This window comes from Varanus komodoensis, unplaced genomic scaffold (genome assembly GCF_004798865.1).
Source record: "Varanus komodoensis strain SLA01 unplaced genomic scaffold, ASM479886v1 scaffold10, whole genome shotgun sequence".
NCBI lineage: Eukaryota > Metazoa > Chordata > Lepidosauria > Squamata > Varanidae > Varanus > Varanus komodoensis.
In genome coordinates, this window is record NW_025335269.1 from 33,055,647 (window position 1) to 33,080,795 (window position 25,149).

General features: G+C 44.9%; 2 protein-coding genes across 3 annotated transcripts in view; both read right to left on the bottom strand.

The window, feature by feature from the left end:
* RNF144A (ring finger protein 144A) overlaps window positions 1-8,062 on the bottom strand; it is a 63,477-nt gene extending 55,415 nt beyond the window's left edge. The window contains exon 1 of one of the 2 annotated variants that reach the window (XM_044418594.1): window positions 7,655-8,062. In XM_044418594.1, coding sequence (XP_044274529.1) covers window positions 7,655-7,754 — 100 coding nt within the window. In that variant the 5' untranslated portion in view covers window positions 7,755-8,062. Of the gene's footprint in view, window positions 1-7,278; window positions 7,600-7,654 lie in introns of those variants that run through there. The other variant, XM_044418602.1, reaches the window with a different exon arrangement.
* A 2,639-nt stretch (window positions 8,063-10,701) lies between these two features.
* RSAD2 (radical S-adenosyl methionine domain containing 2) lies at window positions 10,702-24,187 on the bottom strand. Its single transcript, XM_044418610.1, has 6 exons — window positions 23,858-24,187; window positions 22,854-23,015; window positions 18,271-18,500; window positions 15,268-15,417; window positions 14,603-14,635; window positions 10,702-12,931 (listed from the first exon to the last, which is right to left on the bottom strand). The coding sequence occupies exons 1-6, from the start codon at window positions 24,129-24,131 to the stop codon at window positions 12,767-12,769; spliced, it is 1,014 nt and encodes a 337-aa protein (XP_044274545.1). The 5' UTR covers window positions 24,132-24,187; the 3' UTR covers window positions 10,702-12,766.
* Window positions 24,188-25,149: the final 962 nt, after the last annotated feature.

Below are 25,149 nucleotides of genomic sequence, written 5' to 3' on the forward strand. Positions count from 1 at the left end.
TTAGCAGCACAATCACCATGAGGCTCAGAATACCTGTAGAATATACTAGCATGCCTATAAAAGTTGGCAGGTAGGTATTTACTGAGCCAGATCACCTTTAAAACCTAGCACAATATAAAACTGGCAGCACTCGTTCTTGTATTGGCCGTTTTGCTGCACAGGTACACATCTTTGGTCTACATCCACTGAAGTTTGCTAGCAACTAGCTGTGCCATTTCGGGGTAAATGTTCCAAGCCACATTAAAACAGGATCCCATTTATTTCTTCCTGATGATGACGATAACCAGAAAATGAGCGCTGCAGAACAGAACAGGACTGCACAGAAACAAGACTGCACAAGCAAAATGCTGCTTTCTCATACTAGGTATAGGTAAGGCATTATGTGATCTGGGGCTGGTAACACAAAAGGAAATGGTGTTGCAAGAAAGTAAACAAACAAAACATGGAAGAAATTCCCATAGCATTTCTCAGGCAACCACAATGGCAAATCAGAGCTACAAAGCACAATGGAATGGCACGTCCAGAGTAAGCAAGCACCTGAATTCACTAGTTAGCTATTCCCCTCCATTCTTTCTTGTTGCCCTGGCTAATTTTATCTCCTTAGTGTCCTTCCTAAAAATAATAAGGCAGAAGATACAAGGTGAGCTACAAAGCTGACCTAAAATGCAAATGTCATGAGCAGCAGATGTTGCCACTGCTCACGTCTATATATGCCCCAGATGTAGGCATGTCCCTGAGCACCTGGAAAGGAAGTCATGCTGCTGGCCTCATCCTCCACTTCTTCTCTGTGTTCAGGGCAAGGGCATTTCCAGGGGAGGTTTTTTATCCTGCCATTGGCCTGCCACTTTCACAGAATTTTACTGGGGACAGGGGCAAACTAAGCTGAGTTCCTCACCATGTGTAGAAACTCTTACGCTGAGCTCACCAAGGTAGGGGAATGATTTCAGTGAGTTCACTGGGCATGATTGCATTCACCCCACATGAATTAAGGATACATGTGATGGGTAAGATACATATGTGAATAGGGCTGAATTCTGCATTCAAGAATTCAAGCAGGATGGGATTAAACAGTCACTCACATTGTCTTCAGGTGTTATGAAGATGCAGGGAAACCAGGAGGCACCAATGGATCTTACTTCCTTTTTATCACCTTGTGTTGAAACATCTGAAATGGAACTGGGACTCTCCTTACTGAATAAAATCACACAAATAGGGTGAGAAAGGTGAAAGTTTCGCTGCAGATGTGATGTCAAAGTTTTGGAACAGGAAGTATTGAGTTCCCTTTGCACCCTCTACTCCCAGAATGTAAACATGTGTTTGTTTCCTTAACTTCTCTCCTCTCACTGAATCACTGTAGTGAGTAACTTCAGAAGATGGTCACTTGTTCACGCAATTCTGCATTCTCAGCTTGAGGAAAATCCATTTTCAGCAGCTGCAAGAAGAGTGCAAGCTGAACTTTATTTTTTGGTGCATATATTAAGACTTATGAATGAATAATGAAAGTGTTGCTCAGAATACACATCTTGGATTCAGGTACAGATCTCCACCAGTTGTGGAGCACATTCATCCTTTTTATGTAGCGTCACATAAGCAACCTAATTCTTTCTCGAACACTAACTCTCAGGTGGTGGGTTAGGAGTCACCAATGTGTACTGAGGCTGAGTCACAGGCAGCTCTTGGTCAGACATCCGAAGCCAAGAGCTTTGGTACCTGCAGAACTACGGAATGGTTAGGCTAGGAGTTAATGCCAAAGGCACAAGTCACAACCAAGGAACAAACCAAAATATGGCAGAGTCAGAAAGGCTTATGAAGCAGTCCCCATTCAACACAGTTGCCACTTATTATACCTCTTCCTGTCTAGGAGTACCTAACAGCCAGCTTGGGAAGGCAGGGCCAGTCCAGAACCTGAGAACATTTAAGAAACTCCAAGCCGCAGTTTGGATATCTTCACCTCAGTGACCAAAGATTCTTGGATCTAATCCTGATGACTTCTGACACTGTGGTAGCTGAGCAGGATCAAGCACAAGGGGCTAAGTAGGTGAATTCTTGATCCAGACACAGGACAAGAAGCCACTTCTCCCAATTAAAAAAAAAAAAAATCCTTGGGTGGGTCTCCATCATTATAAGAATTTTTAAAAACCTAGCAGCACCAATCTATTAGAAAAAAATACTAAGTCGTCAAGACAGAATACTTTCTAAAAGTATGAGTAAGGATAGCTAGCTGGCTTGGTATGCCTCTCCGATTTGGTTCACACATGCATGTTCATCACTTGATGACTACAACATCCAATAATGGCTTACGTGTGAGAATGGGCCATTACCACAGATAAGGAAGTTCTGTCACAACTAATATGTTTCTTTTCCATTACATGCAGCTGTCAACCAACAAATGCTGCGGGGGGGGGGGGGGGGAACCAAGGGATCTTTATAAAACACTTGTGGAGCCGGCCTCAGATAAGTTTTCCAGTTCAGGTTCAGGGAGCTTCAGTACATTCTACATGGGATGAGGTCATGAAGCTATCTAGGAACCATTACAGAGGTGGAAATCAAAAGCACACACTCTCTCTCTATTTTTTTTTTTTTTTTTAGCATAGTTTTCTGCTGGTAGCTCATACCTCCTACATTCCAAAAGCTGCCCTAGCTGGAGGCTGGTTTCCAAATATGATCCAGCCAGGCTGGAATGTCCATTTCCCCAAAGCCTGGACCTGAAAAGACACAGTGTTCGGCTGTACTTTGCTGTAAGTCAGATGGATGCTGCTAATAAAATCTACTCCTTCTTTCAAATCCTTCTGGGGAGCGGAACAAGGATGATACCATGGACAGATCTTGACTGAAACATCAGCTAGTGGCTTTTGATGAAGCAGCTGAGCCATTCATGGCTACAATTGTTGTAAAGGTCCCCAGAACTTACTGCACCATTATACCGAAACAGCGAGACGGTCCCCAGGTTTATTCTTTTCTATAAAAGGCTGGGAAATGTATTATATGGTAAACTCTGCCAGCAGTTGCAATTTTCTAACCAGTTATTTTAAAACAATCCAAGAATAGTTGCACTTGGTGGTGCTGGGACACTGCAAAGCTCTAGAGTTTATAAGATCCTCCTCATTAGATCATAAATGGCAAAAAAAAAAAAAAAAGAAAAGTAAATTGCCACGACACATGAGCAATTTACTTCACCACACTACTTAGGATACACTGCGAGACATTAGTCAATTGCCTTACTGAACCTAACTATTGCTGGAAAAGCTGGCCTTTGCATTTACTCCTAAGTCCAGAAGCATGAACAATCCAAACCATGGTAGCTGGCTGCTTTATATCATGCAGGACAGTGATTAACTAATAAAATAACCCGAGATGAGAAGACAATCAGTTGCCAAAACAAAGCAAAGAACTCAATTAGGCTGAAACAACTTTCTCCCCTCCTGAACTCAAAGGCAGGGGCAGCTCTGCATAGCCTAATGGTATGTGTAGAAGTCTGCACAGATAGCCTGTTAACACACAGCGTAAAGCTCCCTGAAACAAGCCACACTTCAGTGTCGTGTGAAAAATAGAATTCCGGGCACAGTAACCAGCTGGCACCATCACCACAGCATGTCAGTGGTGCCATGTCACGGGGCTGCTTCCTCAATTGCCCACTTGCATGAGGTTTCTCATGTTGCGGTTTCTCATGCATGGCTGAGCACATGGCAAGCTGAACCCAAGTGAGGAATTCGGGAAATGGCAGCTAGTATGTGTTGTGGCTTAATCCAACCATGATTTAAGCTGTGGTGATTGTGTGAACCAGGCCAACACTCAAGGTTGAGCATGGGTAGTTGTTAAACTGTCAGCTGTTTTGCTGCGTTAACTATGAAGAGAACCCATGATGAGTCTTTGTTGTTGAGAAATCGTGTTAGTCAACAGCATAGCAAACCACAGATGATCATGGGACTATCTGGAAGTTCAACACCCAAGTGAGCCATGTGAAGGCCAGTGCTGGGGTGAGTCCAGAGCCCCCAGCTGCCTCTGGGCCCATCACCCCAGCCTGCCGTAAGCTGGGGCTGAACACCAGCAGCAGGGAGCTTTCTCAAACCACCCAGGCTCCCAAGCTCAACCCTGTTTCAGAGAGCCAACAGAGTTTAGACTGTTGAACTACTTGAACTATTTTAAATCAATGAATACAGGCATTCTTGACCGTGTTGCATTTGATGGCACCCCTGTCACTCCTTCCCACTCTGATAATCATTACACAGATCATATTCACAGGAAGGAACCCGGGTCAGTTGAAAGTTTGCATGCAACAATTTGAATGTGACTGAACTTGATAATAGTTATTGGGACTCCACTCTTTTATTTCTGACACTGTCATTTTCACTATTAGTCAGCTTATGTAAAGCAAGAGCAAGCTCAGAAATCAAGTTCCAGGGCTGCTAGCACAGTAATGAAAAGCAAACTTGCAGGTGCCGCTCTCCCCTCCCCGTTCCTCCCCTCCCCTTCTCTCCTCTCCTCTCTTCTTTCCTTCCCGTCTCCTCCCTTTCCCCCAGATCTCTCTCTTTCCATTCTCCTTGTGCCACATGATGCACATCCTTGGTCAGTTTCTGTGCATTTGCTGCTCACAGTTTCAGCAAGTCTCAATTCAAAGCATACGCCAAGAATAACATATCAGCCCAGCTACAGAAAGTGGAGGAGAGTCAGCATTTCGATTAGGTGGTTAGGGATTCTTGAGAGACAAGGCAAGGAGGCAGGATTTAACACAGTTACTCCCACACTTTTTCATGCAGAATTCTGCTGCTTCTTCCTAGGCTAATTTTAGATGCACATAATCTTCAGCCATCTTAGCAGACACAAATTTCATGAGCAGGCTAGAAGCTGGGCCATCCCACAGCAACACAGGGAGGCTTATCATTCACAAGATCACAAACGCTAAGGCCAATGAAGGAAATGGGAGAGGGAGGGGTCCATCCCAAGCCTTGCCCCCTTTCCCATTGCACTCAAACATGCAGCATTTTGCAAAACACACGAGGAACGTATTGCAAAGGAAGAGGCAAAAGAGGCCACCCCCACTGGCATCACCACTGATCAACGAAGGATGCAACCCTATGCAAGCTAGACTGGGAACAGTCCCTCGACCCCCGGCATGCCACAACCGCCATTAGGAAGTGTTGGACACTGGGGAGGTGTTGGACCTTTTTCTGCCTAAATGTGCAGAAGACTGCGCCCTTCATGTCATGCTCTCAGCCTGCCTTCTTCATAGTTTTATGGGAGGAAGGTCCAGTCATTGACATCTTCCACTTGTAACCTTTGCATATTTTCCTACTGCTTCTTCCTTCTTTTCTTTTACTGCAGACAATCCATTAAGAAGGAACATGTGGAACAGCTGTGCAGTGCCTTTGAACTCCAAGTGCCAGGAGTTTTCCATCTAGAAGTTCTCTTACACCTGAGAACATGTTCACAAATTATTAACCTGATACTGCATCACGCAGAGCATACCCTTGTATTCCCCATTCATGAACCCTGACAAATTCCGCCATCCGATTCCCTATCATCACACTTTTCCCACCCGCTGGCCCTGCGCAACTATTATATCACCACTACAGGACTACAAGAAGAAATGCCAGCACAGACAAAGGACGCAGGCAGCGAACGCCCACTGCAATTCCATCAATCACCCCAGTGCTGTTCCGGCTGGAGCAATCCTGGGGATCTATGCCCATCTTGACCCCACCCCCACGTGATCCTGTAACAAGAGATGGGCACACAGGATCAATCACCAAGGCAAGGTGCAGGAAAGCTGCTGGCTTTCACATGTGAATAGTCTCCAGCCCAAGGCACACACTCCACTTCATCCAGCTGAAATGATGGCAGGTAGTCCTGCTTGCCTCTGCCCTCTGGAGAGGCAATTCATTTCAACATGGCTGCAGGTATAAGAATTAAAGAGTTCAAAGGAGACAACCTTTTGGGGGCCTTTCCTAGTCCACTGCCCTCCAGGTATGTTTGGCTGAAACACACATCATTCTGGCCAGCATGCTCCTTGGCTGGCCTTCTAGCTGGGGATGATGGAGGTTGTGGCCCTCACACATTGAGGGCAGCCAGACTGGGGAACACTGCCTGATCATGCTGTTGCCACATGAGTGACAAAATACTATCTGTCCGAATAAATCAGAGAACACACAAAGGGAAATTCCCTGTCTTTAAAAGCCCAGCTATTTGTCCCCCACCCTAAATCCCCCAAAGCCTCTTAAACACTCTCCCAGTGCTTTCCCCTCTGTTCTGCTAGCCCTTTCCAAACCTCAAGAGACCTTCAAGTACAGACAAGGATTGTCACATCCTGCCCTTTCCTCCTCTGAAGAAAATCTGTCAGTGGGAGGCTTAAACTAGCGAACTGCTCTCACTGCCTCTTCCTCAGCTACCTGCCAAGCCTGTCCAGCTACGGAAATCACAGAGGCTGTGATCGCTGGCTGCACTCCTGCCTCACGCCACCTTCCTATAGATCTCTGGTCAATTCCTTCTCATTATGAGTGTGGGACAGCCACTGAGGCAGAAAGTAGCAACGCAAACTCAGTTCCCTAAAGGAACACAACGCCAAATGCGGCTATGCCACGGGATTGCAGGAAGAAGTTCAAAACTGTTCCAAATCATGGGTGTGGGCGTGTGTGCATTCACATGGATACCTAAACACATATGTACCTCCTAGGTAGTTATGCAATGAAGCACTTCCACGCCCACCTATGCCTGTCCCTCATTAACAGCAGGGCAAGCAATGAGTGCAGCATCCTGGGCATCTCAGTTGTCGGGGCTGTAATGCCTGGGAGGAATTCCCATGAATTCAGTGGGGCTTATTTCTGAGTGGAGATGTAAAGGGTAGTGGTGTTGCTAGCTAAATCACCATATAGAAGATGGTCTTATCTCAGAGGCTTCAAAGGGAAAGCAAAGCTGTACACCAATTAAGACTGCCTTATTATGAACAACTTCAGCTAGAGTTTTCCCAAGGTGAGCAAGCGCAGAACCATTATAGAAAAAAGGAATGTAGGAGGTCATCCAATCACTTCCCACTTTAATGTGCCTTGAGTCTCTCCAATGCCACACCATCAAGGGACAGTGTGACATTTATTGCTCGGTTAGGCATAATTAGGAGAGCATTAAAAGTCCATTAAACCCAATTCGGGTTCCAGAGGGGGCAGGCAGGCAGACACACACAGGAATCCCTCATTTACATCCCCAGCCAACCCATGCGGTGAGCGCCTAAATCTGTGGCCTAAATCTACCCCCAGCAAAATCCCACATCCTTCTCGGTGCGGTTACTTCGTGCTACTTTGCCTCTCTTATGATCCGACGTCCGATGTCCGACGTGCAACGCACCTCCCAAGCAGCCACACTGGCCATGGAAGCGATGAAAAGACGCACACAAAAGGTTCCGCGCAATAGATGCCACATATGCAGTGAACGCCTAAGAAGAGTCCGTGTGCCTGTGCCCGTGTGTGTGTGTGTGTGTGTGAGGGAAAGGGAGGGAGACAGCATACGCGTGTGCGCGGAATGCGCCCCGTCTCCTCGGCTCTGCCCGAGCTGCCTCGCGTGCCGCTGAGCGAGAGATTAGGGCGGCCTAGCGAGAGCGACGAATGAGCCCAAGGAGGATGCCGCCCTGAAGCAGACACAAAGAAGCTGTGGGACGACGCCTTACCCGCCTGCTGCTGATGCTCTTGGGAAGAGGAAAGGCTCCTGGCGCTGCCGCTTCTTCCCAGCGGGCGCCTCCCGCGCTCTGCAGCTCCCGCCGTTTGCATGGACCGGGCACTGCCGCTCGCGGCTCAGTTCGTCGGGCAGCCTTTCCAGGGTGTTGGCGCCTTGCGCATTGTGGCGACTCCGCCGCTGCGTGCCTGCCCGCCTTTCCCAGCGAAGGCGAGTCTCGCCAGCGCGCCTGGTCGCTTCCTTGCCGCCGCTGCTTTTTCTTTTCTTCCCTCCTCTCCCCTCCCCTTAGGAAGGAAGAAGGTGGGGTGGACGGGGGGTGGGGGAGAGGAGGAGGAGGAGGGAAAGGGAACAGCTAATCTGAGCACAAGGACGCCATTAAGCTTCAGTGGTTTTGCAGCCGTAGCGGCTTTCCTTTGAAGCGACCGCTAAATTCAGAGCGCGGCGCACGCCCGGCGCGCCCCCTGCCGGCCCTGCAGCGCCAGCGGCAAGGGACCGAGCCCCCAAGTTCAACCCAAGCCGCTTGGGTTTCCTGGCACTTCTCTGGAGAGTCCGTGCAGCTCCGTTGCGGAGAGATTGCAAGGCCAGCCGAGAGCCGTTCGGCGGCTCGAGTCAGAAGAGCAAGCAGTGCCCGGTAGGCGCGCACCCGCCAGGGCGAGACACGTAAGTGACCACGGCTGTCCGCCCAATTAGCCAGGCAGAAAACGCCAGAGGCAACTCTTCGCTTTCTTTGTCGATGAAAAGCTCAGTAATAATAAGGAATCGTTAATACGCATAGCCACTTGCTGCCCTTTTGTGACATCCCAGAGCAGCCGCCTCTTGCTGCCAAATGGTGGGGCTGGCGCTAGCAGGTACAGCATGGTGGCAAGGAAGAGTATGGCCGTTCAAGAACCAGTGTGAAAAACAGGGGGGCGTTTTCACGTGTCTCCCTCGTGGATGCACACCTTAAGGCGAGGGCAGTTGAGAGTGCCAGAGAAGCCGAGAGCAGTGCCCGCAGCAGGCCAGACTTTCTCACAAGGCTGGTCACCTAGTAGGGTCGCCCAAGGCAGGATGGTCAAAGCCGAGACCCCAGCCAAAGATGCACCCACGCTCTTGCATCACCAGAAGAGAATGGGTATCTCCACTGAGGATAAAGGAGGGGCAGCTACTGAGCAGCAGCAGCAGCTGAAGGCAACACTGGCAGAGGATCTTTCATACTGAATGGCAGTGATGTTCAAGCATTCATTTCTAGGGTCACCGTAAGTCAGAGATGACCTGACGGCACACGGCAACAATTTTCACATGTGCCTGAAGTGGCACTACACTTGCCATTTGTGTGGTAGCGTAGAAGATCGGAAGACTGAAAGCAGGAAACAGTCTTTGTTGTTATACGCAGTCAGGCCTTCCTCAGCTAATGGCAACCCTATGAATTAAAGCCCTCCGAAATGATAGCCCTGCTCAGCAATTGTGAACTGGAGGCTGTGCCTTCCTTTACGGGGTCAACTCATCTCGTATTTAGCCTTCCACTCTTGACTTTCCCTAGCATGACTGGCTTCTCCAGTGAACTGTGCTTTATCATGAGGTGCCTGAAGTACAAAAGCCTCAGTTTTGTCATTTTTGCTTCCAAAGAATTTTCTGGCTTGATTTGATAAGCTTCTTTTAAACCAATCTAAATGTCATACTTTTTCATAGGTGCAGGTAGGATGAATGTTATTCCAACTACAGGAGGAAAACAAAAATAAAAAAAAACACTTTTGATGTCATGTATGGGTTATAAGCACTGGCAGCTGATGAGTTTCAGAAGTGGTGGAATTGGATTTTTAAGCAAAAAGCTGCCAAAGTCAGTTAATCCGATGAATCCAACATCACAGTCTCACATTCAGGACCACTTTAGTGCTCCAGAAATCAAGGTTTGGACTCCAGTCCCAATCCATGCTGTTACTTGCTTAAACAGCAGCTCTTCTGAATTTTCATGTTTTTAACTATCGTGCCATGCATGGGGGAGTAAAAATACCGAGGGCTGATTTTTACAGTTTGCATGGGGTACTTCCAGATGAGGCTTTTGAGCATTTGCTGCAACTCATTCACAGAATATTACAGAGGATTCAGATGTCAACGTCTTGCCACTATGAACTTCCCGTGTTTTCCTACTACTTCTTCCATGTACTTTCTTCCCACACAAAAAAAATTGGTGAAGGAAGAAAAGATGGAAGACCTGCACAATGGCTTCGGACTGTTTGTGTTACACGCTGTCCAGAAGCTCCATAGGACTGACTATCTTGCTTGGAGCACTTTGTTGCTGTCTCTCATTTCCAGCAAGCACAACACTGAAAAAGACATGAAGACTTGTACAATAACCATTGTCTGGAAAGACCTTATGAAAAGGAACACATGAGTTGTGGCTTTAGTCCACCAAAGGTTGGGAAATGAATAAATGAAGCCTCTTTCAGCTTTACACACCTGTTGTACTTTTGGCAGCTAAATAGCAGCTATTCTGGATGAATGGCAAGTTGTGGTGGTAAGGCTGGAGTCGCCCTGGTGGTGATGGTTGAGCAGCAGCACCAGAATGCGTCTTCCACCGAATGCCCAGGGATGAAACACTCCGTAATGAAAGACGTGTGGTTTGGGTGTGGGCTTACAGGATTTATTTCGGCAACATTCCATGTGAAGACAGGGCACATTTTACTACACTGCTGTGGAATCAAGCTCCATAATTGCTTCTGTGGTATTTTACATATTTTGAAAGAGGAGGGGGAACCTAGTGTATATAAAGGAAATGCAAGGATGGGAGAATTCTGGACATTCTTTGGTCCTACAGGAGTTGTATATGATTATGGTTATAGCCATAAAAATAGAGATTAAGAGAAATGCATTTGAAGGTTTTCACATTTATTTTTTCCCCAGTGTTGTATAATATTATATCTTTATATAGACACTGTGGCTTTGGTCTAAATTTATGTCTGGAAGACATACAAGGGTCATCATAACCAATTTAAAATCCATCTTCCAAATATTACCATGTTGCTGGTAAAAAAGACAAAATAAACTTACTACCAAAGGAAAAAATTGTAGCTAACGGTTTTATTTAGCAGGGTTGTTTCAATTAGTTGTCATTTGGAAGATGAAACTTTGAAAACATTCCATTTACCCTCTAAAACAAATAGCACTTAAGTGCAGAATTATTTTGGCAAAACCATACTTCAATCTATCTACCAAGAAGGGCATGGAACACAGACAGGGTGGACTCTCTGATGGGTGGGAGAAGTGTTTCTTGGCTTGCAGGTTCCCCCCTGTAAATGATATTTCCCTCTTGCTCCAATGGGTGAAACCTCCATTAAAAGTAGTTTGCAGGTGACATCTGCAAGCTATAAAGACAAGATGGTAACCCCTATAGCCTCCATTTCCTCCCTGGGTGAAGTCACTGGCATTTATTCTTACAGGATCCCTTCTTTAGGCTTTACCCAGACAAATGAAGGAGGAGAAATAAAACTGAGATGAAATGAGTGTGAGGCTCATTAGCCTACAGGCTTGCCTATAAATGGACCAAGCATAACCACAAAGCTGCACCAGGTGTCTGTAACAAACAGTTCATTTATATCTACCTGAAATCTGGGGTGTCTAAATGCAAACCTTATCAAAGAAAGAGCAGAATATTTTAATAGCACTTCTTAATTATTTATTTTTATTATATATATATCCTTACAAATATATGCTTGAATTAAAAACAAATGGACCTACAGTTACATAAGTGTCCATATATAAATCTGGATTTAAATATGTGTGCGTGTGTGTAAACAATTATTAGATTGTTCAGCTAGTCACTTACAATCTTTCAGTAAGATGTACCCGCAAGTAAGAGGCCAGGGGCATACATCTTTCTATATAGTACACAGGCGTGGACAACACATGGCCTGTCAGCCACATGCAGCCACCTCTGCTGTTTTAGTTACATGCCCTCTCCTCCATGCCAGCTTTTCTGTCCCCACAGCACCACCAATAAAGAGGCGGTTTTGCAAGGTAGTGTGCAAATCCCTTATTTTCGTGTACAATCTCTTGTGTTTGTGTTGCTACCACAAATTACCACAGGTGATTTAGTGGCTATCAGTGGGGGGCAGAATGTGACTGATGAGGGGGCCCGGACTTCAAAAGCTGCCTACTCTTGACTACACAAGTAAAAGAATAAATATTACAACACTCCAAATATATTAACACAGTGTCTTGACGTAACAAACCTGCAGGTTTTAAAGCATGTCAGAATTCCCATGTGCTCTAAGTGATACAAATACAAAATCAGTTGAAAGATCAGGTGGCTGATATATTCAATTTATGTAGAATCCCTGTGTAAAAAATAGTGTGTGGCATTTATTTGTTCTGTAAGCTTTTCCACAGGAAGTACAGTTCCAAAGCTGTATCAGCAAGGGCTGGGGTGTTAGCCTGTTCCAGCTTTGCTGCTTTTCAACCCTTCATCCACTGGCCCAGTATGTTCACTGAAGACAGCCTTTTTATTCTTGATGATTTAGTAATGCTCAATTGGTAGCCACGTCTATTGTCCCACCATTATCTTCCATTTGCTTAACAATATTTATCCTGAATCATTGGATAAATCCTTATTAAAAAGTACCTGGGTACTCACATCTTCATCAGTTATCTCTTTCCCTCTTTATGTGTTTAAGTCTCACTGGTATTAGGTACCGCCAGTTCAAAATGCATTTCTACAGGACTAAGTCACGAGGAAAAAGACTTTGCTGCTGCAAATTCACTTGGTTCTTTAGCAGCTGGGCAGCCACTTTGTGAACAGAATCCCAGACAGGAAACATCCTTTGTCTGATCTAGTACAGTTCTTATGAGGTATTTCCCTCCAGCAAACCAACTGGAGGCTTGAATTCAGTTTTGTATAGGTGGCTGGTGCAATATATTATTTAAATATATAGGAATTCCCAAATGTGTGCTTACTCTTTTGCCTGTAATAAGCAACCTTCATTGGAATATTGCCACACACCTTTAACAGCTAAGACGCAGAGCAAACTCTCTCTAAAAAAAACCTGGGTGTGTTTTTCGCTAACGAATGGAACCAGATGGGTACTGTTTATCTTTTCAGTGCACAACACATGGAGAGAGTAAGTAGGGCTGGTCACCATTCCAGTGCCATATCTGCTTTGCTCCAGACATATCGTCCTCCTCTTCTGAAAAACATCTTTTCATCAAAGCCACTGAATTTTATTGCTTCTTCTACACCAACATCCAGAATAGATCGGGAAGGCTCTTTCCGGCCACCTGTACAGTTTAGAAACCTCATCTGGAAACACAAGAAAGAGGAAAATGTAGGCTGTACCAGCCCAAACTAGCCTTCCCCACCCTAAACTAAATAATCTACAATGAGGGATGTACAGATTGTGTTAAATCAGTTCCATCTGTGTTGCAAAGGCTGTCAGGTGTTTTTCGTTCATGCATTGATAAAAACAGACTTTCTGTGTGAGATTTGTTTGTTTGCAATTGAATATTTGCATGAACATACATGGGCTAAATTAAACAAATGTTGCCCAATAGTAAAAAATTGATCTGCCAATCCTCAGAACAAATGCAGCTTGGAAAAAGTGAGTCCACCACAGGTCAGATTCACAGAAATCCAAACTTGTTTTAATCAGCAATGGACTGCTCTGATATCCCTACCTACAACTGAATCATTCTGAAGTTGGTGTTGATAAGGACGCCCTGGTGTCTACTTCTGGCCCAACAAACTCTTCTGGGTGCATATGCAAGTAATGCTGCTGAAGTGAAGGATTCAGAATAATACCATTTAAAGCAATGCATGTTTTTTTTCTGTAAAGAGTATTTTCTTACACAACAGCAAAATTACCTCTCAGACACTCTTGGTTCATTCGAATATTTATGGGGAACAAAATGCATAACAGAAATGCATATGATGGCCAATGTAGATCTAACTGCCACAGCATGTACACAGTAATGCAAACAAAAATATACCTGAGTGAAAAGTGTGACACAACCTTAAAAGCCCTTTTGGGATGCATTTGTGGTCCAAATCTTTGTTCTGCGGGTCCAGTGTACAAGGTAGAAAAATTACACATTTGTCTATTTCTGTGGCCTTGTTTGTTGACAGCAGTTTTGCTGACAGCACGAATCTTGACCACTGCACAAATAAGGAGATGATACAGAGGCAAGACTTCTACCCATATTGCAGAATGGTACAGCCAAGATAATCACTGGTCACCACAATCTGCTTTTTGCCTGCCCAAGGTTCTATCTGGGACCTGGACCAAACCCTGGACTGTAAGGACCAAGGAACCCACATAGGCATCCGTGAAGCATCCCCATCTTTCATCGACTGATTATGATATGAATAGCAGGGCGCTTCCCATTGTTCACAGGCTATGCACTTTGGTGGATTCCTCTGGTTTTTTTCCCATTGGACTAGCTGAAATGCTTGAATTCCGACTCATTAGTAAAAGAAAGGGCTGTTCCTCAGTGGAAAAGCACCTGTTTTGCATGCAGAAGGCCCCAGTTTCAATCACCAGCATCTTCAGGTAAGCATGGGAAGGAATCCTGCCTGAAAACCTGGAGAGCCGCTACTCATTAATGTCAATGCTACAGGGCTGACCAGAGCAAAGGTTTTACTCTGTATAAGGTGACCTGTTATTCTTCCCCTCTTACATTTGGATTGCAATTTTAATCTGGGAATAAGTTCCAGAGGACTGATTTCTGAATAGACATGCATACTACTCGTACCACAAGGAAGTGTTGATTTAGGAAAGCTTGCAACTGAATCCTAATGTTTTAATAACAATATTTCATGCTGAATTAGAAATAAGCCCTACTGAAATCAGCAGCAAGGATAAGGGTGCTATCTTCTCAAGGCAAAGGCTGAAATAAAGCCTTTGCTAAATATAGTATGGAATATATTTAAGTTGAAATTGTGTGGTAAATAAAACAATTAAAGAAAAACACTTACGTATTCATCCAGAATTAAGTATGAATCTCTCATCTATTAAAAGGGGAAAGAGAGAAATTGGTTATATATATTTGAAAATGTCTAGATGGCATCAGGTTGTTTGCCTTTGATTCACAGGAGATTAACAGGTTTTTCCAAAATAAAAAGCTAAGATTTTTCAGGATATTGAATTCTAGACCTTATACAAGTTTTGGTTGTTGCAAAATGCAATTGTACAATCTACACAGTTCATGGTATTTATCAACAAAAATAACATTACTGTGATTATCTCTCTAACTTTTAGAAAATTAAGTAATGCTTAAGAAATTAGCAATTCACTGAAGTTCGTCTCTAATGCAAAACTGTCTCAGATGTTGTAACATTTGGTGCAACACCATTTTAATGCCATGGATTTACATTTTGCGTTGGTGAACCTATCAGTCTGACCATACACATATCAGATGTTTATAAGCACACATGCAAGCTTGCAAGAATTCTAATAAATATACTGCCATCTATATAGAACTTTTCTATAGCCAGGGAAACCAAGAAACTAGGTACTTGCATTTTTCGCTTAGTAAGCACCCTTCAATACACAAAACTAATCAATTTACATTTGGATTTCTGGTTCTCAAATTAAATGTTTTACTTTCTGAATTCATGAATAGTCAGCATAGTAACTTTACTTTTTGATTAGATTCAGGCACTAAACAGGAGACATCTTTATGGTGATGTAGGAATCGCTCAAAATCTTCATCACTGATGACAAATCTTTCGGCTTCTCTCAAAGCATCAGCTCCTGTATTTTCTCCTTCAATGAGCAGGCACTGGAATACCTAGGAGACATAAAGTGTATGATTAAGAGAAAAGGTCTGCCAGTCACAAATACCATAACCAACAACGATAGGGCAGCGAAACCGACACCATTCACCCACTATAGGGTTTTCTGAAAAAAGCTAACTGCCCTCAAGGCATTTTTTAAATGGGTGCAATTAGCAAACTTCAGTAACCTATGATCTACTTGTGAAATGCAGCCCCATATTGTTCTCCTTTGCCATTTGCTCAAAACTAGTACTGTGTGAAACTGCCCTGTTTTTTTCCACCTTTCCCATCGGAAGGGGGAAATATCGACAATTCTAAAGGGGAAATGTTAGGCAGGAAGTTTCTTTACTTTGTAAGAGTAATAGGGACCAAAGGCATGAGCATACAAGAAGTCCCACTGAACTGGACGTCTCTGTCCCAAAAGCCCCATCCTGTTCCAAGTTTTTAGAACCTTTCTTCCCATTTCTTTTCTTTAGCATTCCCTTCTAAAGCAAGAACAGGCTTGTAAGGTATAAAGGTAAAGGGAAAAGAGCTTTCCCAAAGTGGTAAAAGTCCCATTCTTGTTTGCAGCGAGGGAAGCTCAGGAAACAAGATAGTCTGCAGCAGGGAGAGACCAGGACTTACTGATTGCCCGGGTGTTGTGAGCTAGGCGTCCCTTCCCAATCGAGACAAGCACTTCAACAATTATTAAAAGAGTCTTTATTCCATGCAGCAACAATGTATTCACGAGCTTCAAAACAAGCACTCCAGGTGGAAAGCTGACCCCTTCCTCTGACCCTATTCATCCAAAGCTCTGTTTATGAACTCTTTGGGGCCAGTCTCTTGAGGGGGTCTGCGCACTATGAAAACAGGCATGCCAACGCTCTTCCCATTGAGTTTCTAATTGGTCCAGCCAGCGAGTGCTTCGACAGGCCCTTGCGTCCATGTCTCCAGGTTTGTCAAGTTCTCCTCCTGAGAACCCCTCCCCAGCTGGCTTATTTTTATTTTTTTATTTAAAAAAATTGTATGCCATCCCTTACTGTCGTCTATGGGCTGCTTACAACATTATTTCAGACTATGATAAAATAAGATAAATTAACTATTCCACATTGAGCATCATATAAAATAAATTAAATTACTATGTGTTAAAATATTGGCCAAATAAGGCCTTGACCTGGTGCTGAAAAAAATATGATGGCACCAGGCGGACTTCTCTGGGGAGCGCATTCCATAGTTGGGGCGCCACCGCAGAGAAGGCCCTCCTCCGGGTACTCTGTCTCTTAACCTCTTTCAAAGAAGGTTCCCGGAAGAGGGCTTCTGCTACCGACCTCAGGGGGCAGGAGGACATGTAGGGAAAAAGGCGTTCCTTTAGGTATCCTGATCCCAAGCCATTCTTTCCCACAATCAGGAGAGGGAGGGGGCTCAGTGGTTGTCCTTGAAGTGCTTCGATCCGGAGATGGCTCAGGCTGGCTCACCGAGAGGGTTTGGGCCACTGGAGCCTCACTAGTCTCACCAACTCCGATGTCAGAGTGAGGACTCTGAGCCACAGCTGGTTCAGCTATCCACTCCCCCTTTTCTGAGTCTAAGCCACCATTCCCACCAAAGCGTTCCATCTTTCATGTGCGCATGGCACCAGAAAACCACTTGGTGTTCAGCAGGACTGAACTGAATTTCAGAGAAACTCTGTGGGGCGTGTTTCATGAGGTGGGGCAGAAGGCAAAACTGAAGCAGCCAAAGGCACAAATATTATTATTATTATTATTATTATTATTATTATTATTATTATAATAACATTTCTATGCCGCCCCTTGCCGAAACCTCGGGGCGGCTTACAACATGATAAAATACATTGAAATACAATAGTACATAATAAATTACCATTAAATATAAAAATACAAAAAAATACATTGATTTACAAATACAAAATTAAAATTATCAGTATAAAATAAAGAATATAGGAGGAGAAAAGAGAAGGAAGAAGAAGGTGGCCCGGCCAGATCATATGTTTTAACAATTGAAATGATGTTTAAATAAAAAGGTCTTTACCTGGCGCCGAAAAACCAGTAACGACGGTGCCAGGCGGACCTCTTTGGGGAGTGAATTCCATAGGTTGGGCGCCACCGCAGAGAAAGCCCTCCTCCGGGTACTTACTCTCCTAATTTCTTTCATGGAGGGTTCCCGGCGAAGGGACTCTCCCGCAGATCTCAAAGGGCGGTCGGGCATATACGGACGTAAGCACTCGTTCAGGTAGCCAGGACCCAAGCCGTTTAGGGCTTTGTAGGTCATAATCAATACCCTTATACCAGCTTAAAGCTCTTACTGACAGGCCCTAAGCCTTAGAAAGTATTTCAACCTTTCAGAATAGGGACAGGGGAATACACAAAATAGCCTGTCAAACAGTAGCCTGGAAAAGCGGGCATGTCCACCTGAAGAATTCCAGAAGACCAGGTTGCCCCCTCCCTGGGGTGGGGGGGTATGTTTTGCCTGTGATTCTGAATCCTTGGGCTACATCCTCCAGTTTCTGGGTGGGGATCCAGATCCTGGCAGTAGCTTCCCTAAGCCATGATAATGGATTTTTCAGAGGATGGGCTGCTAAACATGTGTCGCTTTCTTCATTCACAACCAGCTGTCTTTTCGAGGCCCTGGTCCAAACTGACCATCATTCCTTCTCAAAGATCCCTGCATTTCATTAATCCCAAGTTCATGGCTAACAGCTATCTAACTCTTGAAACCTCACCAGGCTACCTAATTGGGAATGCATCATTGCAATATGGATATCCTTAGGAAATACACGAGCACCCCTGGTTTAGATACCCAGATGGAAAGATGCCCATGGGGCTGTCTCACTAAACATCTGATAGCGTTTGCCAAGAGGAAGTGGTTCTTACCTTCCAGCGGACAGGATTTAGAGCTTTGATCTGCTCATTCATATCCTCTTCCATGTTAAATCTGTTGATCACTGAGTTTATTTTGAAAGCCACACCATACACTTGGCACCATTTCTTCAATTTTTGGAGATTTTCAACATGATTTTTCTTCCCTTGCCCGCGGCCAATTAAAACATTGACTTCTTCACAGAAACTATCACAAGACACAGCCAGAATGTCTAGGTATTGCCCTGAAACAGTAAATTAAAAAAAATTGCAAATGGTCCATAGCAGTAGTCAAGTCATCCAGGCCTATTCCATCCTAATATGGGTTCACTTTCACAGACTATTAGTTGTATGCTTCAATAAGAATGACAAGCCCTGCTATAATAAATATTTTACACTCTTATCCTTTTTATTAATTGTTTATCAGTATATTTATTACAAAAAATAAAAACTATTACGACATGCTCTTGTCACTATTAAATGAATCCACTGGGTTGTATCCAGTGCTAGTCCAACTTTGAGTAAACCTACTAAGATCATGGCATCCGGTCCTCTCACTTCCGGGCAAATAGATGGGGAAGAAACGGAGGTGGTGACAGATTGTATTTTCCTGGGCTCCAAGATCACCACAGATGGGGACAGCAGCCAAGATAGTAAAAGACACTTGCTCCTGGGGAGGAAAGCTATGGCAAATCTAGACAGCATACTAAAAAGCAGAGACATCACCCTGACAACAAAAGTGCGTATAGTCAAGGCTATGGTTTTCCCAGTTGCAATGTATGGCTGTGAAAGCTGGACCATAAGGAAGACTGAGCGCAAAACGATTGAGGCCTTTGAATTGTGGTGCTGGAGGAGACTCCTGTGAGTCCCTTGGACCGCAAGGCAATCAAACCAGTCAGTCCTAGAGGAGACCAACCCTGACTGCTCTTTAGAAGGCCAGATCCTGAAGATGAAACTCAAATACTTTGGCCACCTAATGAGAAGGAAGGACTCCCTGGAGCAGAGCCTAATGGTGGGAACAGTAGATGGCAAAAGAAGAAGGGGACGGCAGAGGATGAGGTGGCTGGACGGAGTCACTGAAGCAGTTGGTGTGAGCTTCAGTGGACTCCGGGAGATGGTGGAGGACAGGAAGGCCTGGAGGAATGTTGTCCATGGGGTCGCAATAGGTCAGACACATCTTCGCAACTAACAACAACTGGAATGAATGGGATTTAAGTCAAATAAATACCGGATACCACCCAGGATACTTTTAGCTAGCTGGACACATCCTTGACCTATCCTGGCAGGTGCTGCTGTATGACCAAAGATATATGAGCCTTATGCAATACTAATACTCAGATACAGGCGCCATTAGAAACACTACCACTACCGCACATCACATCCCCAATTTTTTTATCAAGCAAAAAGCAGTCAAGCAACCTTAAAACTCTGGGAGGAGGTGAATTAGTCATAAACTAGTAATAAAGTTTAATAATGGAAAATAATCAGTCGAATTCATATGGGCTAGTAAATGGTTTCATAGAAAACAAGGAATGAGAAGAAAATGAACTAGTGCAAGAGACATGTGGTTTTAACAAGGCATAAAGATCTACAACAGTGCAAAAACCAAACAGAATAATATAAGGACATCACAGATGAAGAATCAGATGAAGAAGCTAGTTATCAAAAATGTATTTGAAGGTAAGTAACAAAATCTTAAAATGAGAGTGGTGGAAACAGGTGACTCAAATATTACCAGATCTAATGAATACAATCTTTTTCAAAAGCCTTAAAGTGGCAGTGTCTCAGAATCTGCAAAGCAATCCAGCTCCCCCTGGTGGCCTGACAGAGAAGGCAGCCCAGTTTACCTTGCAAATACAGTACTTGCAGGATTAGCATCCAGTCTGCAGAAGCTTGCAAGATTAGGGCCAGTACAACCATGAATATCAGCTCCAAGCTATAAAAAGCTTCCCAGGTCTGCTCTGCTCTACTCTGCCATGTCTTTATTCATGTCCTGACTCTACCTTTGGCTCTGCCATGATGTGTATCAGCCTTGTTTGTCCCTGACTCACCCATCACCTTTGACTCTACTACACCTTGATAAGAGTGTGGATTGGGCAAACTGTGGTTCTCCTTCCACCTTCATCACCCTTGGCCTCAATATTGCAATCAAAAGTGCCTGCTGCTTACTTCCCAGAGCTGACACAAATAGAGCGCCCAACTAAAACGGGAATACAATAAGCTGACTGAAAATATTTAGGGTTGTGAAAACCAAATGAAAGAGTGTGAATGGGGAAAGTAGATAAGGTCAAAGACCTTTAGAAAATTAAGGGGGGGAAAGGGAAAGACGGAAGTGAAAATGTTGGGTGAAAACAAAGTTCTCTGAGCTTGACCAAGGGACCAATATCTAACTATAGTCAATCTTAAAACATTCATTTAAGGACTAAATTAATTCATAGTTCTAAAGCTTGTTTCTTTTTCTGTACCCTTTTTCCCTCATACCAGCAATACAGCTATCAAACCTAAGAACATAGTCTCATGTATGTTGAAACAAAAACAGTCCTACAATGTTATAGGACCTCTTCCTGTTTAAACAGACATAGAAGTGCACATTAAAAGGTCCTCATCCCACTCTAGATGCATGCAATTAGATGCACAAAAAAACTAATATTTGTGCATTTCGTCTGTACTGAAAGTTGAAGTTAGCCAAGTTAGATGGTCTAAAGAAGTAGCACAAACGAATGAGGTTTCCAGTTTGTATCTGCATCAGCTCCACACACAAAAGGTTCTTTCCATCCATAGCATCCCTACAGGATTGGAGCCATAGTTTTTGTACAGAGATTGAACAGGTAGTTGTACATGTTTAGTTAGGCTTTTTTTTTTTCCCACTCCAGCTCAGGGCAGCCCAAGGACATGCGAAGCTGGGTCATACAGCTTCATTCCTTTTGAACTTGAGTGCCTAGACTGGAATGTAATACTTGCTCCTTTAAAAACTAGGAGTTAAATCTTTAGTTTTTACAGTAAGGGATCCCATGTCATAACAAGCATTCTCATGGTTGTCTCCATTTCATTTTCTTGCTTCCTTCAATTGGTAACGTTTTGTCTGAAACTCTATTTTCAGTTTACTTTTATTTTAACCTCCAAGAGAAACGTGTAATTGCACATTCCCGTTACACATTCCTACACGTTACTGCTTTGCATGCCTGCATGAGGTGCAAAAAAAAAAAAAAAAAAAAAAAAACAGGTGAAAAAGTCACCTGAAGAAGAGAAACCATGGAATTTAATCTGTCATTTGAACCTAGAATTCTCTTATGTGGCAGATAGAATCAGGCAGTTAGAAGTCTGAATAACATATTTAAATTCACATCAAGTGGCTGATAAACAAAGAGGAAATCAGTCATCTTAGAAATGCATGGAGTGTGTTAGTGATGTAAGTGACCTATCTAGCTCCCAGCCATGAATGAAAAGAGCTGAAAAACAAGTGGGAAGTCTTGTGTCAAATGGAGTGCTTCTATTCAAGGCTTCAAACATCCAGAAATTGTCTTATAGTATTCTGAGCTCTCAGAAGAGGAAAAGGAAGTTAGAGGTTCTACTCTCCTGCCCATCCCAGTCCTCAGCATTTCTTTGGGACAAGTGAGATGACAACAAAAGTATACTCTGAATTGCTTCCGTTCAGGGTCCCAGTAAACCCATAATGTCCTCTTTCCAGTATGCTCCATTCCACTGGTTCCTCCATAGAGTTTTGTTTTCTTCCTACCCCCCAAAGGTCCACCAGCACAATAATTAAATTCTGTAATAATTGTTAGACGATTCCACTCTAATGACAGAAACTGAAGAGGAACTAAAGGGTCTCTTGAGGCGGGCAAAAGAGGAGAGCACAAAAGTTGGCTTGAAACGCAACATTAATTAAAGTAAGATCTTGCATCCGGTCCTATCACTTCTTGGCAAATAGATGGGGAAGAAATGGAGGAAGTGACAGATTTTATTTTCTTGGACTCCAAGATCACCGCAGATGGTGACTGTAGCCAAGAAATTAAAAGACGCTTGCTCCTGGGGAGGAAAGCTATGGCAAATCTAGACAACATATTAAAAAGCAGAGACATCACCCTGCCGACAAAAGTTTGTATAGTCAAATCTATGGTTTTCCCAGTTGCAACTTATGGCTGTGAAAGTTAGACCATAAGGAAGGCTGAACGCTGAAGAATTGAGGCCTTTGAATTGTGGTGCTGGCAGAGACTCCTGCAAGTCCCTTGGACAGCAAGGAGATCAAACTGGTCAGTCCTAGAGGAGATCAACCCTGACTGCTCTTTAGAAAGCCAGATCCTGAAGATGAAACTCAAATACTTTGGCCACCTAATGAGAAGGAAGGACTCCCTGGAGAAGAGCCTAATGCTGAGAACAATCAAGGGCAAAAGGAGAAGGGGAAGGCAGAGGCTAAATGGAGTCACTGGGGCAGTGGGGGGGGGGAGCTTGAGTGGACTCCGAGGGATGATGGAGGACAGGAGAGCTTGGAGGAATGTTGTCCATGGAGTCGTGATGGGTCAGGCATGACTTTGGGACTAAACAACAACAACAAAAATAATGGTTATACTAAAGCATCAAACTATTCTTTCTCTTACCGTAGCGTTTGAACCATCGTTCTTTAATCATACTGCCATTGCTCACAATGCTAACACTCGGCAGCTTCAGCTCCTGTTTGCAAAATTGGACCAGTTTTCCAACAAATTCTCCTCTTTCTTGCAGAAAGGGCTCTCCTCCTGAAAAGTTTATTTTTTCCATACCTAGAATATGCCACAGAAAGAAAATCTTTGCGTGAGAGAGATCCAGAGATAGCAAGATGCAAAGGACATAGGTAGCAGCACAACTGCTTCCTATACTGTTATTTCTAACCCACTAACATGTGAAGCTGCCTTATACCAAATTCCATCATTGGCAGCAACTCTTTAAGATTAGAAACAGAGCCCTTCCCCTGTCTGGGCGCGGTGGGGCCAGAGCCTGGGGCTTTTTCTCCATGCAATCTACCACTAAGCGACAGCGCTACCCGTTTCCTTCTTTCACACCCTACCATCTTCAGCAGATTCGTCTATTTTCCCTGAATCACATGGTGCGGTTTCCCCAGGCCAGCCTCCGGACCCATGGAAAATGCGGACCGAGGGGAAAGCGGGGCGACAGACAGTCTTGCCGGAGGGGGCGGGGCTGCACGCAGGGAGCGGCAACTTCTGCTATTCCAGATAATACTGCAGTCCAGCGTAAGTTCTTAGCTCAGCCGGCGCTTCGCAGAGGAGGGTTGCCCTACGACTCCCATCATCCTCAGCCCGCATGTTTCCCTTTTGGAGATTTTCCCGTGTGTTCTGAAATTGTTCTGTATGTGATGGTTTCAGCTATCCTTAATGGTCCCTGAATCAGTCGATGCGAGGCAGTCGGAAGACCCTTTCACTAAACGAAGAAACCAATTCCAGGCTTCCTCAGCCGCCGCCTTCCCTGCCAGCCCCCAGCGCGCCTAGTCTTCTCTCTGCCCCGCAAGGCAGGAAACTTCAGCGCGGGGGACCTCCGCTGACGCCGCCGCGCACACGCCAGGCCACGCCCAGAGCCCCAGCGAGGCAGCCGGCCGTGGGCCACTCACCCGCCTGCTGGAGCAAGCGGAGCCCCCTCTTGGCTTCCTCAAGGGGCAACACGAAGGAGCTCTTGGCGGTGTGGAAGCAGAACCCGCACTTGTAGTTGCACTGGCGAGTGAAGTGGTAGTTGACGCTGAGCGGCACGGCCGGCGGCGTGGCGGCGCTTTCCTTCGCGACTGCCCCCGAGGGCGCCCGCCAGAGCCAGGTGGACGCCAGGGCGCTCCAGAGGGCTGTCAGGGCTCGGCGCAGGAGGCGCAGGAGCTGGCCCGGAGGCGAGAGCATGGCTGTGGCCCCGTCTCTCACGCTCGCCCGAGTGCCGAGCTCGCTGTCCCGCTCGCGGGTTCTGCGGCAGCTTTTTAGCGAGTCGGTAAAGGAGGGCATGTGACCGCCGCTGTGGGACCGCAGGGGCTGCGGGAAAAGTGCGGTTTCGCTTTCCATTACCGCTCTGGGAAACTTGCATCGCTCGCCCCCGCCCCTGGACCCTGGCATCTATACATTGCGTGGGGCAGGAGGAGGGCTGGTGAGTGTGTAAAACAACTGTGAATTGTTACTCAGTGAAAGAAGGAAATTGAGATAAATTAGGAATAAGTTTTGATTCCTGTATTCACATGAGGGGCAACTTAACTTGAAAAGACAACAAGTAACACAGTGACTGAGAAACAAAGGTGCCATTAATCGAGCCATGAAGCCTGTCTGAAGGAATGTGGAGGGGAGACAAAGATAATTGGCTGGAAAGAAAGTATGCTACTTCCTATTTCATCCTCCCAGTAGTTTTATGAGATAGGCAGTTGTAAGGCAAGGTAAAGTCAGAGAGGAGTGAATTAGTGAACTTGTAGTTGTTGTTGATGTTAGTCGCGAAGTCATGTCCGACCCATCGCGACCCCATGGACAGCATTCCTCCAGGCCTTCCTGTCCTCCAGCATCGCCCTGAGTCCACTCAAGCTCACACCAACTGCTTCAGTGACTCCATCTAGCCCCCTCATTCTCTGCCGTCCCCTTCTTCTTTTGCCATCTATTGTTCCCAGCATTAGGCTCTTCTCCAGGGAGTCCTTCCTTCTCATTAGGTGGCCAAAGTATTTGAGTTTCATCTTCAGTATCAGGCCTTCTAAAGAGCAGTCAGGGTGGATCTCCTCTAAGATTGACTGGTTTGATCTTGCAAACCAAGGCACTTGCAGGAATCTTCTCCAGTACCTCAATTCAAGGCCTCAATTCTTTGGTGCTCAGCCTTCCTTATGGTCCAGCTTTCACAGCCATACATTGCAACTGGGTAAACCATAGCCTTGACTATACGCACTTTTGT

Coding starts and splice junctions, on each gene's coding strand:
- RSAD2 (XM_044418610.1), bottom strand. CDS start 24,131: ATGCTCTCGCCTCCGGGCCAGCTCCTGCGCCTCCTGCGCCGAGCCCTG. Junction 23,016..23,857: donor CCGCTTGCTCCAGCAGGCGG/GTGAGTGGCCCA, acceptor GGCATATTCTAG/GTATGGAAAAAATAAACTTT. Junction 18,501..22,853: donor ACGATGGTTCAAACGCTACG/GTAAGAGAAAGA, acceptor TTACTGTTTCAG/GGCAATACCTAGACATTCTG.